The following is a 15678-nucleotide window of genomic DNA, read 5'->3' as shown; positions in this document are numbered from 1 at the left end:
GTATCTATACCTATTTAAACATCTTTCAACTATTTTATTTTCTATTTTTATAATGTTATCGATGTTTTTCCTGCCATTCTAATAGCCATGTCTGCTTGCTCTAAATATTTCATTCATTCCACTCCTATGTTGGCACTTCCATAATTTTCTCAGTTGAATACCCACGATTTGGAACAAAATTCATTCACGTCATGGCTTAATAAAACCATTCGAATAATTTTTATTCAGACTGATATTTCAACTACATCAGTTTGTATTGTTTTATCCATCTGTGGATTTTTTTCCATTGCGTTTTTCCATGATTATTACTCATTGTCATATTGATATTTAAAAAATGATTGATGTGCATCCTACTTTTGGGGTTAGTTCGTTGAAAATAAATAAAAAGTTTGAGAAGAAGAAGAGGCAAAGGTCGGGAAAATCTACCATAACTAGAAATGACCGGTAATATTGTTTGTCTTTACATAACAAATACAGAGCAAAAATGGTTAATTTTCTGGAAAAGTTTGAAGAACACAAAACAAGTGATAAAATTATTGGAAGAAGTCTGAAAGATGCTGAAATAGAAAGAAACAAGTGACATTGAGTGGCTATAATGATCTTTGGGCCAATCAATATGTTGTCGTGTTTGCATAATTTATTTTATGCAAGAGAGAGACCATATCTTCCAAGAGGAGTCTCTTTTGGCGTAAATATAGTAATGATCTGGCATAACATTTACATTTTTTTTACATTGATACATCAAAGACATTCTACATGTTACTTCTTCCATCAGAGCAGACATAGTGTTTGCATACACTCAAATCAATTCTGAAGTTGGTATCATAGAAACATGGTATTGAAAGCTTCTTGAGATTATGAAAATCACTGTCTGCGCTTCTTTTGTTTTATAGAGAGGAACAAGAAAAAGACACTAGGTGATAAATCGGGTGAAAACGAGACATCCATTCGATGTTTTTATCTTTCAAAGATTCAGTTGTATAACGTGTTTTATGGAGTCTGGCATTGGGAATCGATCTGTTACTTATATTTCTCACACCTGAACGTTTATGCAAAATCAATTGCTTTGCAGTTTGCCATATCCTGAGAGATACTTCTGTGAAGTCACATGCCGATCTCTGTGTTGCGCACAGCATCGTAGTTTCTCAGAATGACAATCGATTTTGGCTGATGTTAACTTTCATCATTGACGAGGCACGACCAGCACGAAATTCTGCAAACATCCTTCTCTGGTAGTGCTTCATTACCAAAAGTAATACAACGCGATTCTATCAAATTTTGTTGATTAAGGCCTTTTTTGAAATCATAGAAAATCATCAAACGTAAAGGGTGATATTCAGTCAATTTCTAAATTGCCACCAGTTTCGTAAGATAAAACTACAATGTTCACAAATATGTTTTTATAACTAAGATCGTAGGAGAGGCGAGCTTGTTATCAATGGAATTAACAATCATTCTTCACCTTATCGGTGCTATCCGCATTCCTATCATTCGGTAAAGCGTGTAAATATACTATTAAGAGTCATCAAATGACGACGCTCCAATCCTAACAGATTTGGACTAGAAGAATATTGAACAGATCAAGTAGTTCACTGACAGGAGAACATTCCACCAATAGCTGAGGACCAATTCCAAAATCCAATTGAAGAAGTCGCCGGATTAAAGAAGATTACAGCAGGCATTCAAGGTCACAACCAGCAGAGAAAATAGAATAAAGACTAAGGACTACCAGGACATGTTGATTCATCAAAGAATAGCATGGACAGTGGCTAAGAATTCGCCCCTTATGTCAAAACAAAGGGATGTAGTAGTGAAGTATAAAGTGAAGTAAACAACAAAAAAACTTGATGACTTGATGAGTGGTCTGGTTTTATAAGCTCGAGGGCTGAAGTTGTCTTAAATGTTGTGTGAATGTTTTCTTGAGAAATAGAAGAGGTTAAGGCCTTGCTGTATAATATAATGTTTAAAAAGAAAATAACAAGAATGTTTTTTTAATTATTTGACGATTTTCCTTTCGACAAGTTTCATAAATCTTCCTTGTCTATTTCCTTTGGAGATCTGAATCTCAGAATGAATAACAAATTGAATCAATATTGAATTAAATATGCCTTCTCAACTACGTTCTAAATACATTTCAAGGAAACTATTTACAATTGTTAAAAGTTTTTTCTAATTAAATACTTGGCGTCTTATCATATTTTGAGAATATATGTCAAGACTCTGACATTCCAATCGTTTCAACTTTCAGTTTTACCCGCTTTAAATAATGTTTTATTCATTTAAATTGTGAAAGTATGAAAAATTGTTGACCTTTTCATCATTATTCAACATTGGATTTACCGGGTTGGTTTGTTCAGTTTAATATTAGGTACATACTCAAAAATGCAGTTGTATAATGATAATAGAAACTAATGCTTTCCCTCGTACAGAATCTTAATGATTGACCTTGCTTTTCGAGCTCATAGTAGTCAGTATTGCATAACGCGCCCTCTTGATACAATATTTCCGAAGCGGTCTTCCCACTGTTGCGGCCATGCATAAAACCAACATTAATGATTTCCGGCAAAATCTATCAAATAAATTTTATTTCTACTTTGCCCAATAAGTCGTGAAACTGGTATTTTATAATGTATGCCAGTTTTTACTAAATCAATGCCTAATGGTATCACTTCTTTACGAGGTACTTACGGAATGTTCTCTATACAAAGGAGTGATGCTTTATAACAATTTTTCTGAAATAAGTATTAGATAAGGTGACTTTTTATGATTACAAGGTACTTTAATAAATATCAATATAAATTTTAATAGATATTAAACAATAATTCTCTCTTGATCGAATGTTTTGCATATATATAGACTTAATGTAACACCAATTGAGGTCGATATGAAAATTTCAAACTTCCTTCCTTCCGAACTGACAGCTTTACATAAATTTTTTGGTTTTGTACCTTTGACTCTTCGTGTTCGGATCTGATAGTATTTACACGCTCTTTAGACGTGATAAACACTTGTAATTAGTTGTGAAGAGACCCTTGAAACTAATGCACTGCATTCTGTATCAAGAAATTGGAATGGGCTGTATGTACATGTACATTTTTTACTCTTTTTGAAACAAATTGATATTTTCTATTAAACTCCATGCCTTCTAGAAAAATGAAAAATGTGTTTCCTCAAAATACAAACTCCAATTCCTCCTACACATTATTACAACCGAAGACTTAAGGTAAATGATTTAAATCATCTAAGCATAATTTTTTCTTATGGAATTATTTTATTATAAAGTTCTTGCTGGTGGCAAAACATTAATACCAGTTTTGTACAATTCTGTTTATTGGAATAACATATAAGTCTTGATATAGATATTTAAAAAATTTTAACTGTGTAAATTTACATGTATTGCCACGTTTAGCTATATTTAGATATCTGGTAAGTATTTACCAAAATATTTTCATTGTACCAAAATTATCAACCTTTTAAGTCCAACCATTTTCCAATTTGGCAATAACGGCAGCTTTCTGAATTTCAGTTAAGTAAGGAAGCATTAAGTACACTTTTCCTTCAACTGAACTCGAATTAATTATTGAATTATCTATAACTGACAATGACAGTGATATTAAGTATGAACTCTGATTTACGCAGGCAAAAAGTAAGTGTATCCTTTTTCAATGAACACTTTAGGTTGGTAGGTGCCACCTAGATTGGTCGATTAAGTTTCCACAATTTGGAAACTTACTTAATTATCCACCTTCTCTTCCATCTTCTTCCCTTTTACAGATTATTTTATGCATTTCCAAAGCAGAATGGAGTTTTCTATTCTAGTTTAAATCTGCTATTTCTCCGAAACAATCTATTGTGTATTCTCACAGAATGTGGCGTCCTTTTCCAGTCAAAGAAGGGCATTGAGAGCAGATTCTCGATCATGTCTTTTCCTTTACAGTCTTGTACCAACAGTATAATTTCCAGTGTACACTCCCTTATTATCTTATTTGCTTTCTCTTCATTGATCATTGATGATATCACTTCTGTATATATATTTTGACGTTTGGCTCTTATTCCTGTGTCAACAGCAACTTATAACAATTCCATCGGTCTAGAACTGTTACTGTCTCTTGGACATCATATCTTTCCTTCCATTCCATAGTTTCCACGTATCCGGCAGACACGTACTCCAATCATTTTATTGTTTTACTTACAATTATTGTTTACTTTTTAGCTTTAATATAATACCAGTTTGTCTTTTGCGATTCAATAATTTTATCTGTTGCTTCAGCTGAAACTCGGCTAGTTAAATTTTGAGCAATCGTGGTCGTCCATGTCGCGTTGTGGATGTTCTGAAAGATCTACATCGTGTTGAGGCTGTTTAAAATGGCCACTGATCGTTTTCGGTCTTTGGTAGTAACATATAAATCCAACAACTGAAGATGTAAATCGGACGATTTAGGTTTTACTTTTTAACTGCTTTTTCTGCTCCTTGAAAGTTAAAATACTTTGAGATGAGATTTTCTAAATTTGAACTCTATTTTCAGTCATAAATGCATATTTCTAAAAAATTGCATTGTTAATGATTTTGTCGAACACCCTTTATAATTTCTTATCTGCATTGTTTTTAATTTGGTTGTCTTGTTTATACATTACGTTCAATGTTTTGATAACTATGCATTTTTAAAGTGTAATATTTTTCTAATGAATTGACCTCAATATAGATACACGTTTTAGAGGTTCTTATTAATAATAAAAAGTGTTCAGCAAAAATGAGGAAGGTAAGAGAAGAAATATTTTAATTTCGAAAAATTTCGATTGTAATTATCTGGTATTTTGATTTTAAGTTTTGAGATTAAGTTCTAATTATTACAAATTGAATCGAATTTCCTCTTTTTTACCTCTCTATTACCTTTTGCTTGATCAACTCAAGTTTATATAATTTTTGTTTTTGAAAACTGAAGTATTATTTTCAGTACAATTCCTTACTAAGGGATCGAATTGGGTTTTAAAAATTTTCAGAATCACTGAGCTCAATTATGGTTTTATTTTCGAAGTTAGGTATAGTTCTTCCAATATCAATTGCAGATTATAAAAACCCTTGCCGACAATTTTGTTGCACTTAATTGTAATCCTATTCGGAACTTACAAAGAAATCATTATTGTACCTCGCATACATAAACAGACGAGTCAAATGTACCTGCCTATAAGGCAGACATGAACTGACCCCTTTTTGTACCCCATTCGTTTTTTTCTGGAAAACGAAATTTCAAAGCAAGAACAACGAAGAAAAATAAATAAAACAAAAGAACAGAAAACATTTCAATTCTAAAATATCTTTATAAATAATCATGGTAGTCAGAATCGTCTGAATTAGAGTCATCATTTGTGCGTATTTATGAAATATTGATTGTTCCTCGCATAACTGTTTTCTGCAATTGATAATGGAACAACTATAAGCTAATTTCGAGTTAAGACTTACATCCCAATTATTTCGTATCATTTGATTTGAGTCTTTGGATTAAGGATTTGGATCTACCCAGTCACGTTAGAGTTGAGGATAAATTTAAAGTTAGTAAACTGGAATTTGAATTTTTGCTATGATGGATTCAAATCTCAAGATCATAAACTATAAGCCAATGCAGCTCAAGCCCAAAATTAGCTTCTGAAAGCAAACTATTTCAACGATATTAATCCCAGTTTTCATAGTTTTACGTGGATTAACTGTAATATTAGGAATGGCATTAACTATTTGGAGCATTTTTCCAGAAGTCTTTCTTAAAAACGCTTACTTCTTAACGTCGTAGTATTCGGTAAAATAGCCGCCGTTAACAATTAGAAACCCTCTTGATTTCTTATAGATTAATTATAGTTATTGTTTCAACCCTTCATTTCGTTAAAAATGAAGCGAACATCAAAGTAAAATGATAATTAAGTGTTTTTTAAGAACAAGAAATAATTCAAGCAGTTATCTTATTTCTCTCTTTTTGATATTAAGTAATTAGAGTGTAATATTAAAGAATTAAATTTATATGAGAAGTTCAAGTTAAGATCATCATCATTTAGAATCATTTTCAAATATTTGAATATATCTGATCTTTATCGTTCTAATGAACGAAGAAGAAAACACTTTGCGTAAATTGCTTGGATCTTTTTCAAGCTTTTTATACGTGTACAAGTGCAATACGTAATTTAACGTAAACTACTTTAAGTAGAAAGAAGAAATAAACGCACATTGGATTTTTAGTTGTTTTAGTGTGTTAGTAGAGCTAATATTGTATCCTCATATGGCTGTAGAGCATCTGGCGCTACTGATATCAGAATTGCCTGTTACCATAAAATAGTTGGTGGAGAACTGAGTTATTTGAAAAATTATCCAGAATCCGGAATTCACAGGATTTGAGCGACCCATATAAAAATTGTATGTGAATGTTCACTATACATTTTGCAAATTTATTATAAATTGTTGGTTCCAAAGTAGCGACTTAATTAATAATATAGTTTATCCTTATTCCAATTCTCACATATTTGAAATGTTTTGGTAAGCGCGTCTAGTTAACTTTCTAGCATCATCGGTATTTATTTTTCCGTGCAATTAAATATCCCTTTTAAGGTGCACTAAATGACGATTGTTCGCACATTGAATGCAACATTGTATTACTTATTACGTTACGTGTTGCACTTGTAAGTGCATGCAAAGCTTTTTTAATAAATGGATTCCTTATTCATCATCATTTTCTTCACTTTATTTCATTAGTTGTTTGTGAGTGAATCTCGCAACACAGGTTCGATGTTAATTTTGAGTTAATGTCAATATCTCAATTTACTTTAAACACTTAAAACACTTACTTATAATAAAATTTTTGTTCTTGATATTAGAGCTTATTCCAACCACAATAATTATTAGAATAAGCACTATAGTTTCAATGTGGATATTTTTTGTACAAATACATACTTTTGAGGCTTGATATTAACCTTTAACATTTTAAACTTGAAATATATGTTTGGGATTTATTCAGCATAAAATGAAGCTTTTCCCTGTCAGATCATATGTATATATTTTTTATGTATAATCACATTATTTAAAATGAAGGAAATATACTACGCATTTATTGGTTCTGCAACTGTCTGCTTGGTAGAAAACTTCTACAATATGATTATGTTTCAGTTTTTATTTGCGGCTGCCATATGTGCGATTTCTTTAATTCCCGTATCAGCTAAACAGGATTTGGATTCTGTCGAGAATAAAACAGAAGTATTCAGTACAACGACAGAAAAAAATGAAGAACCTAAACGAATTTTAGAACTCCCTTATTTACCAACAGAAGCTATAACGCCAACACCAACAAATACTTGTGAACCCATTCCAAAGCAAAGAATTTCTGAAATAGTAAGCGATTTTTTTATTTTAGTAATAAACTTTTAGGCTTTAGACATACAATAGATTATCAAATATATTCCTCAAAATACGGCTGTTGTGAAATAAGGAAATCAATTGAATTAACTGTAGAGTTACTGTAGTAATTTCGTAACTAATATATACAAAAATATATTTTTCAAACGGGTTGTACGAAATCAACTAAATGTTTTTCAAAATTATCCTGAAACGTCTCTATAGCTTTCAAAAAAATGTTTTTTCGCGCGTTTAAACTGATTGTCGAAGTATTTTTTCTATTCTGATTGAGGCAACTTAAAACCATGTAATATGAACGTTCAACTGCTTCTTCTGGGGTAACAAAACTTCCCAATTTATTTTTTAACTTCAGGAATAAGTAAAAATTATTGGGTCCCGAACAAGGACTGTACGGTGCATGACCAATCAATTCAATTTCTTGACTGTTCAAAAATGTTCATGTTTGAACTGATGTGTAACAACTCGCGTTGTTGTTGTAGAGAATGGTTCGTCTTCTGCGATTGGTTTTCTTGATTTTTTCCATTACTTCTGTGAAACAAATGCTGATGTACCATTCAGAATTGATTGTTCTACGCTACTCTACTGGAATGGTGGGGACATGTCCAGTTATTCAATAAAAACAGGCGACCATTTGCTTCGAAGTACTTCGTCTGCGATTTTTCAGTTTCGGGTTAATATGCATATATCTATCATTCGTCTCATGTCACTATCTTATAGATATAGATATAGATATAGAACAATTTTTTCGATAGCCAAATGTTCATGCAATATTGAATGTATGCGAGTAGAACTAATGTCCAAGTATACCTCAATCTCACGGCATGTCACATGACTGTCTTGCAATATCAGTTTAGGCACAGTATCTAAGTTTTCTGCCACAACAGCCGATTATGGTTGACCTTTACGAAATTCATTCTGTGAACTCAAATAGCACCCGTGTGCCAACACGTTCTGAGTACGTTTACCATGAAAAATGTAAATATTTTATGGTAATGTCAAATTTGACATATTTATATCAGTATTGTCATATCTCAAAACTTAAGTAGCAGCCCTCGTATTAAGATTTCTAATTAACCACGTCATAAATAAAGACCATTATCTATCTTGAGGAAGTCGTTCTGTTACTGTAAAAAGTCTTAGAATTAGTTACAAACTTTGATCACAAAATATAATTTGAAAATAGTATTACAGTTAATAATAGTGAATATTTATGTAGATATGTAACTTTTGTTTCTGTAAAAATGTCCAGCACTGTCGTTAATTAAATATTTTTGATCAAAAATATATAATTTCTAAGAATCTCTTGAACGGCTAGAGACATAACATGAAATGAACAAATATATTATAAACATTCTTACGCTAATTCGGTTTAATTAGTTCTTTCATATTTGTTTCTGTTTTAGAAAGACAAACAAGAAAAAGAAGATGATGACGAACAAAGTAACGAAATCCATTCAAGAGAACGCCGACCGTCTCTTGTCGAAAGATTAATCCATCATAAAGATTTTAAGGACGATAGGAATAACGACCACGAAGGGAAAGATCCTGTTCCGTGCACTTGTGGAGTTTTCTTAAGCGGACAGTTCAAGAAAGGGTCAAAAAAGCAACCAAAGGGGTTGCCGGTCTTGACACAGGAAATGGACACCCCTTTCATGAATAATGCAGTAGGCAACAGACAGTGCACGAACAAGTGCTTAGAATTGGTGAGAATATTGTTATGCTTTGTTTTTATCTGTTTAAACCTAGACATTAGCGTAGAGTATTAATTCTACTATTAAAAGGGATGATATTGATTGAATTTTGTAATTATCCCTTGCGAAATTGGACATAAAAAGCCCTTTACGAAATTGAATTTATTCAAAAATTCAGTCAATATATTGTTATTTTAGAAAAACCTACCGATTAAAGAGAATTAGTGAATAATGAATTTTTTCATTGGATACGCCGTAATTGGATAGTAGTATATTTTGTCTTGGTACTTATTTCATACTTATAGTATTATATATAGAGGGTGTTTCCTCAGCCCACCCCTTTTCGAGATGTCACCCTTGGAAGGTGGTGACTAAAATTCAGTTTTTATTTTAAAGATAAAACCAGTTAGAAATAAGATATATGGAGCATAATTGAAATGGTTTGCCATATTCCAGATGCCCGAATGTAGAATAACAAAAAAAAACATTCGACGTCAGAATAGCAGATGAAAATTATAAAGACCAAGAAAAATATGGATTGAAAAAGTAAAAAAAAAACTGCTGAGAGAAATAGAAGAAATGGGAAAGTACAAAAGAGCATTCCAAATATAGAAAGGCATGGAAAGAAAAATATAATGCATGACCAAACAAACAGCCATACACCACATGATAAGATGGTTTAGGATTAAATGAATTTATAAAATTTCAAGATTACAAGTGTATTATTAAAGGATAGAAAAGATGACGCCGAATAAAATTAAAACAATACTCCGTACTTTACTGATACACCATTATTAAGATCGAATTTATTAAGAGTACAATCCAAACTAACTTTGTTCAAGATAAATATTCATCAGTAACCTGTGAACTAACAAAAAGTAAACAAGTGATATACTAAAGGAATATTCTTAAACTTAATTTTATACCATAAAAAGTAACAAAAAAAAGGAACCTGAGGAGAACAGATAATGTAATGAGATCCAAGGAAAATAGATAAATAAAAAAGTAATGTCTGACACACGGGATGGTTTAAGATCAAATGGCCAAACCAGAAAAAGGTGAAAGGATGGATCTGAATTAGATTTATCTAAGATTGGTGTCTAGCAGTGGAAAATTGAAACAAAAGATCGTAGGAGACGGAGGGCAATGGACCTCAGAAAGAGATCAATATTTTTACTATAAAAATATCACAATATAAATGTATTTGGAAAAAGATTTCCATACATCATATTTCTTCAGATAAAAACTACTTGGCTTGAGTTCAGGATAAGAAGCTCAAAAACAAGTTAAACTGGGACTGGTAAATGCTATTTTGGAATAAGCGGACGTAGTCAGATTGAAAAGATTGCAATGGTTGAGTCATTTGGAAAGAATGGATCCAAAGAGACATGTCATGAACATGGCATGAAAAATACAAAAGAAAAATGGGAGGAAACTGAGTTAGTTGTCGTCAAATGAATTAAGAACTGGAGAAATCGAGTGATAGATTAAAAAAAAATGGTAAAGATACACGAAGCTTTAAGTACAAAGAAGACGTCATATTCAATGTTACCTTACATAAAAATCTTTAGCGTTAGATGTATGATTAGCGACCTAATAAAAAGTACATATAGAATTAACAAACAACGATAAAGTCGGCTAACACATTTTCATCGAAGTATAAACTCATATCAATAGATGGATTAGATCAGAAAGTCCAATTCCCTTAGTCTATTCAAGTACAGTGCATACAGGGAAACAAATTACAAACAAATCTGTTTTTCAAAAAATATAGAAATATTTAATAAAGACTGCGTACTATGCTTGAGTTTCGGTTGGTACTGAACAAACTTATCCTGTCATATACAGGTTCTGTAAGTGTTTGTCTTATTTATGGCGTGGACTCACGCTTAGTCTGCGCGCTCAACGTAGGTACGCGATTATATAAGGAACTACCATGAACTGCTATCTGAGAAAAACAAAATTTGGACGTTTTTTGGGAAGACATTGCCGCTGCTATTATTCACAATTATGTGAGTTGATATTCCACTTACACATACAATTCGTTGAAAGTCTTAATACTTATCCGAAGATAATTCACAAACTTTCTCGAATGCTTGCTAAAATCGGAATATAGGGCTACAAATACAACTATTAGTGCACACAGTTGCGCATCCATTTTGGTACTGCTCCGGTACTCCCAGTTTAAATAAAATCAACGCTCTACGTTTTACTCGAAGCGTAGGACGTAGGTGCCTCGAACGCTTTATGTGAAACGGCACTTAGAAAGATACTAGAGGTGTAAGTTGATTAGTTTTGTCTTTATTTTTATTGTTATTTTCTACTTTTCTTTTGAAAATTTCTAGAATTCTTTTTTTGCAATGCTAAGATTAAAAAAGATTAAGTATGACTACAAAAACTTTTACTCTAGTATGTATATAATATATATTAATAAATTTTAAATTGTATCTTGACATCTGTATAACAAACATATTTTTCTTATCCCCAAGTTGAAATCAAATCTGCCATGTCACTGTTTCACTCCCTCAAAATAAAAAATAACCACAAAAATTCAAACGAATCAAGTTTCTCATACTTAACCGGTTGCTCAGCATGATTATCAGGGTGGAAAACGCTTATACTTTTATATTTACTGAGGGAAGTTACACCCGATGTAATTAGGTATTTAAATTGTCTGGTGGAATGGACCGTCTAGTTTTTTGTACACTTGGCCGGTTGTGATTTGAATTTTTTTCAAATATGATGTAGGTGGGTTGGTATTGTATGTAATTTAGAATCTGATTGGGGTCCATTCGTCCATTGTGCTAGATACAAAGCCGTGGTGACCGTGTGAAATTCTGAAGGTTTCTTTAATAGGGGTGGATAGAGGTATAATGAATGCGCAATTAAGAAACTGAAAATGAGAATATGTACCAAGTAAAATGTCTTCATTCCCGAAAGTACTCATATTGGAAATGATCTTGAGGAGAGTAAGGAATCTATTAGATGTTTAGTTAGTTTTATCAAAAATTTGGTGTAGATTGTTGTTAGATGTGGATCTTGTTGAAAGAAGTTGATAGCACACCGTTAAACATTTGAAATTACTGTGTACTTCATATTACAAAAATCAAAATAAAAAAAAGCTTATTTGAAAAAAAAATTATTTTTCAGTTTGAATGTGAAGTAGTATTTCAAACATTACTGCAAAAGTGCTCTGATCAATGACAAATCCATTCTTTCTTAAAATTCCGTGATCATTCAGCGAATCGGTTTTAGCTTTGTTTCTTTCGTTTTTCTCTATTTTTTGTCCTCTTGTTGTAGTTATTTTTGGTATATTTTTATCTTTCTTAGTTTCGGAAATACGTTTAGATGCAAACTGACAATTTTCACATTTTTCTTGATTTTTCAGACGAGCAACGATGTATGTGGTACTTATCCTGTTTTCTCTTTTTATCAATTTTATTAATGAATATTCTCATATTTGAATTGACGACAGAACCGAATAAACAGATATACAGGGTTTTATGTATGGAACACCTCAATTATTACGGAAACGGCTTGTACGATTTTTATACATTTTTTTGTGCAAGGGTCTTGTGATACGGCCGGTATTATGATGGTATCTACATTGTTGTCAGATCTTTTCTTTTTTCGGAAAAATAATGACTTTGTTATTTCAAAAGGATTAGCCTATATATTTTATGTTTTCAGAAATCCTTAAGAAATACTGATTATTTTATATGTGATATTCTCTATACCTAAATGCCATAATTTCGAAGTTATAACTACATTTACAGTATCTCCACCAAAGTTACAAAGAATATTGTACATTTACGAGTAGATGGTGACGATTAAATAAACTCGTTAAATTTGAATATTTTTTCATAATTTATGTGCTGATACAATGAAAAAGGGGCCAATTATTTTGACGCCTATTATTCCAGCACAAACATTCAGTTTTTCGGAAAATATTGGGTGTAGGACTCAGGCCTCCAACGAGGATTGTTACGTATCAGTATCAGTTTCCATTAATACAGAAAGTGGCTTCATCACAAAACATAATATTCGTCATATAACACGAGGACATTGCTGGTCGCAAAACAGAGGATATTGCGAGTGCATTTATCAAGTTTTTTAAAATTTATATGGATAACTGCATGGACGTATAGACCAGTATGCATGAAAAGTTAAGAAGCTATATGACTGACGACTTTCTCCAGGCTTGCTAAGCTTCTTCTAGAAGAGCAGATGTAACAGTTTTTGGACACTCAGATTTTTTTAACTTTGAAAACTACTTTCGACCACGAAAAAACCAGTCAAAGAAAGCTTACCGTTATTTAAAGATATAATTCCTGGAAAACTTTTTTGATAAGTGAAATGTGATTCTATTTTATAATCGAATATAAGAAGGTGATTAAATCAGTAGTAAAAATAGGCTGTTTTTATTCATATTGAGTTTTAAATTTTCAAATAATTCTTTCTGCTATGATATGTGATATAGCCTAGATTTTGTTTTTTATGAAATAGGCACTTTTAGTCCGTATGATATACACTATTTTTTCTCCAACCAAGTCAAAATTAAAATAAAGTGCTTTGAATTTTGGCAATAATTGTTCCAATAGTACATTAAATAGCACTATAAATAACAAATAAATATCTACCTATATATAGTTGCCCAATTAGTTTATTTTACTAAGTTTGTAAGAGACAATGTTTTTTTCTTCAAAATTCAATTATAGAGCTCAAATGCAATTACTTTTAGTCCCAGGATTAGCGGTATATTTGAGTCAAGGATACATCGCACACAATCCTGTTTCTTATGCTTAATAGCTCCAAAAAGCATTTTCAGTAGTCCATGCATAGTTGTTTTTAATCAGCAGAATATATTTCTAGAAATCTTTCATGCGAAAAAAATGAATACATAATAGAAAATATCATCTTTGACTGCATCATTATTTCAAGCAACTCTTAAATTGTCATCACTCAAAACCATTTTTGAGATTTTTTTTTATATTTCCTGGAACAACAACGGACCTCGTAGTTTAGCTTCGTCTGTGGTTTTTTGACTACGTTTAAAGTCAACATAACAGCTTTTCGATTCTTGTTTGGGTATTGAGCATTTGTCGAATCTCGTAAGGGATGTATTGAATTTAGGATGGTCATTAGTCCATGGTGGTGTACTAGAAGTAGGAAAAGGGCTTGTTTGTGAGACGTATATACCGTTGAGAAGCTGTGATAAAATAAATGGGATGGATTTTATTGATGGAATGGTTGATGGTTGGAATACATTTTTATTGGTAATGGTAAATAGAGGGTAGATAGGTCTGAAGTCGTCTATTCCAAAGTGGGGGCTCATTAGTTTCATAGTTAATGCTTTCTATGGGGCTGGATCGAAAAAGACCTAAAAAAAGACGTAAAGCTGTTTTATACTCCGAGTGTCCGAGGTCTGATTTGCAGATAACCTAACCTAACCATAATCTAATATTGAATTAGGGCTCTGTATATTTCGAGAAGAGAACTTTCATCAGCTTCCTAGTGATAATTTGAGAGGATTTTGGTAATGTTCAGTAATTTGTAGCAATTGGTTTGATTTTTAGGATTTACATGTGAGTTGAGAGTCGAATGATTGACCCCAAATTTCACAGTGATCACAACGGAAAGGCGGCTGTTATCAATAAAGACACATAGAGATATTGTTATCTGCTAAATTTAATAATATTGGATTTTGTTACGGATAAAGTTAATCCTAAGCTGCTTATTTTTGCTTAGACTATTTACCTTTGACTGAATTAGGCTAGTAGTAGTTTTATTATTGATTTTTTTTATTTATAACAAATTTATCATCATCTTTGATTCGCCTTTTTTCAACCTAATTTTCGTTCTACTTCCACAAGTTATTTAGTTTATTGTTAAGATGTTTTGGGCTGTAAATTGAGTGAATTGGAATTAACCCTGGTTCGTAAATAAATATAATAACTATAATTCTTTAACAGCGTTGGTTGAATAGTCTTTAAATCAAAGTTGAAGACGTTTTTATATTTATTTCCATTGTTGTTTCAGATCATCAAGCATCTACCAAAGAGTAGCGAAATAATATGCGCTACGGTTGACAGAGAACACGTTTTCAAGGAGAGAGCTTACTTATTCATAAAAAATCATACTGACAAATGGCACGGAACCAATTTGTCAGCCGGTAGAGAATTTTGCTGTGAAAATAATATCCCATATAAATGTCCTTTAAGTTAAAATATCTTGTACACTTACTGAAATGTTATAGAGATTTATTTTGGAAAATAAATATTTATATTCAAGTGATGTAGTTAGTTCTTATTGAATTCTAAAATAAAAAATGATTAAGTGTAAAAATGTTTCTCCTTGCCTACGCAGATGATGTGGTAGAACGATCTAGAAGTGTTTCTCTCTTTGAAAAGAAAGCTAAAGAATATGGACCAAATATATAGAGATGGGAAGGGATCTGAATAGCTGCAACCAATTAAAAGTGACGACAGAGCAAAATAAGGAGTGCAGATTTGATAAAGTCCAGGAGTTCGAATACCTGAGAGTGACAGTGACAAACGAAAGAGAGATAAAACCAGGGAAATCGACAAAAGACTG

The 15678-nt window shown here is 31.8% G+C and overlaps 1 protein-coding gene across 1 annotated transcript; it reads left to right on the top strand.

The window, feature by feature from the left end:
• Positions 1-4661: 4661 nt before the first annotated feature.
• LOC130442622 (uncharacterized) lies at positions 4662-15429 on the top strand. The gene is made up of 4 exons (XM_056776904.1): positions 4662-4760; positions 7148-7369; positions 8797-9096; positions 15124-15429. Exons 1-4 carry the CDS (start codon positions 4752-4754, stop codon positions 15307-15309), a joined length of 717 nt encoding a protein of 238 aa, XP_056632882.1. The 5' UTR covers positions 4662-4751; the 3' UTR covers positions 15310-15429.
• The last annotated feature ends 249 nt before the right edge of the window (positions 15430-15678 follow it).

Source organism: Diorhabda sublineata, chromosome 4 (genome assembly GCF_026230105.1).
Source record: "Diorhabda sublineata isolate icDioSubl1.1 chromosome 4, icDioSubl1.1, whole genome shotgun sequence".
Taxonomy (NCBI): domain Eukaryota; kingdom Metazoa; phylum Arthropoda; class Insecta; order Coleoptera; family Chrysomelidae; genus Diorhabda; species Diorhabda sublineata.
The sequence above is the reverse complement of the archived record's forward strand: the minus strand, read 5'-3'. Positions and strand labels throughout refer to the sequence as shown.

Excerpts from the sequence above, each read along its gene's own strand:
- LOC130442622 (XM_056776904.1), top strand. Across the intron at positions 7,370-8,796 it reads AGCAAAGAATTTCTGAAATA|AAAGACAAACAAGAAAAAGA; the intron begins GTAAGCGATTTT and ends TTTCTGTTTTAG. Across the intron at positions 9,097-15,123 it reads CGAACAAGTGCTTAGAATTG|ATCATCAAGCATCTACCAAA; the intron begins GTGAGAATATTG and ends TTGTTGTTTCAG.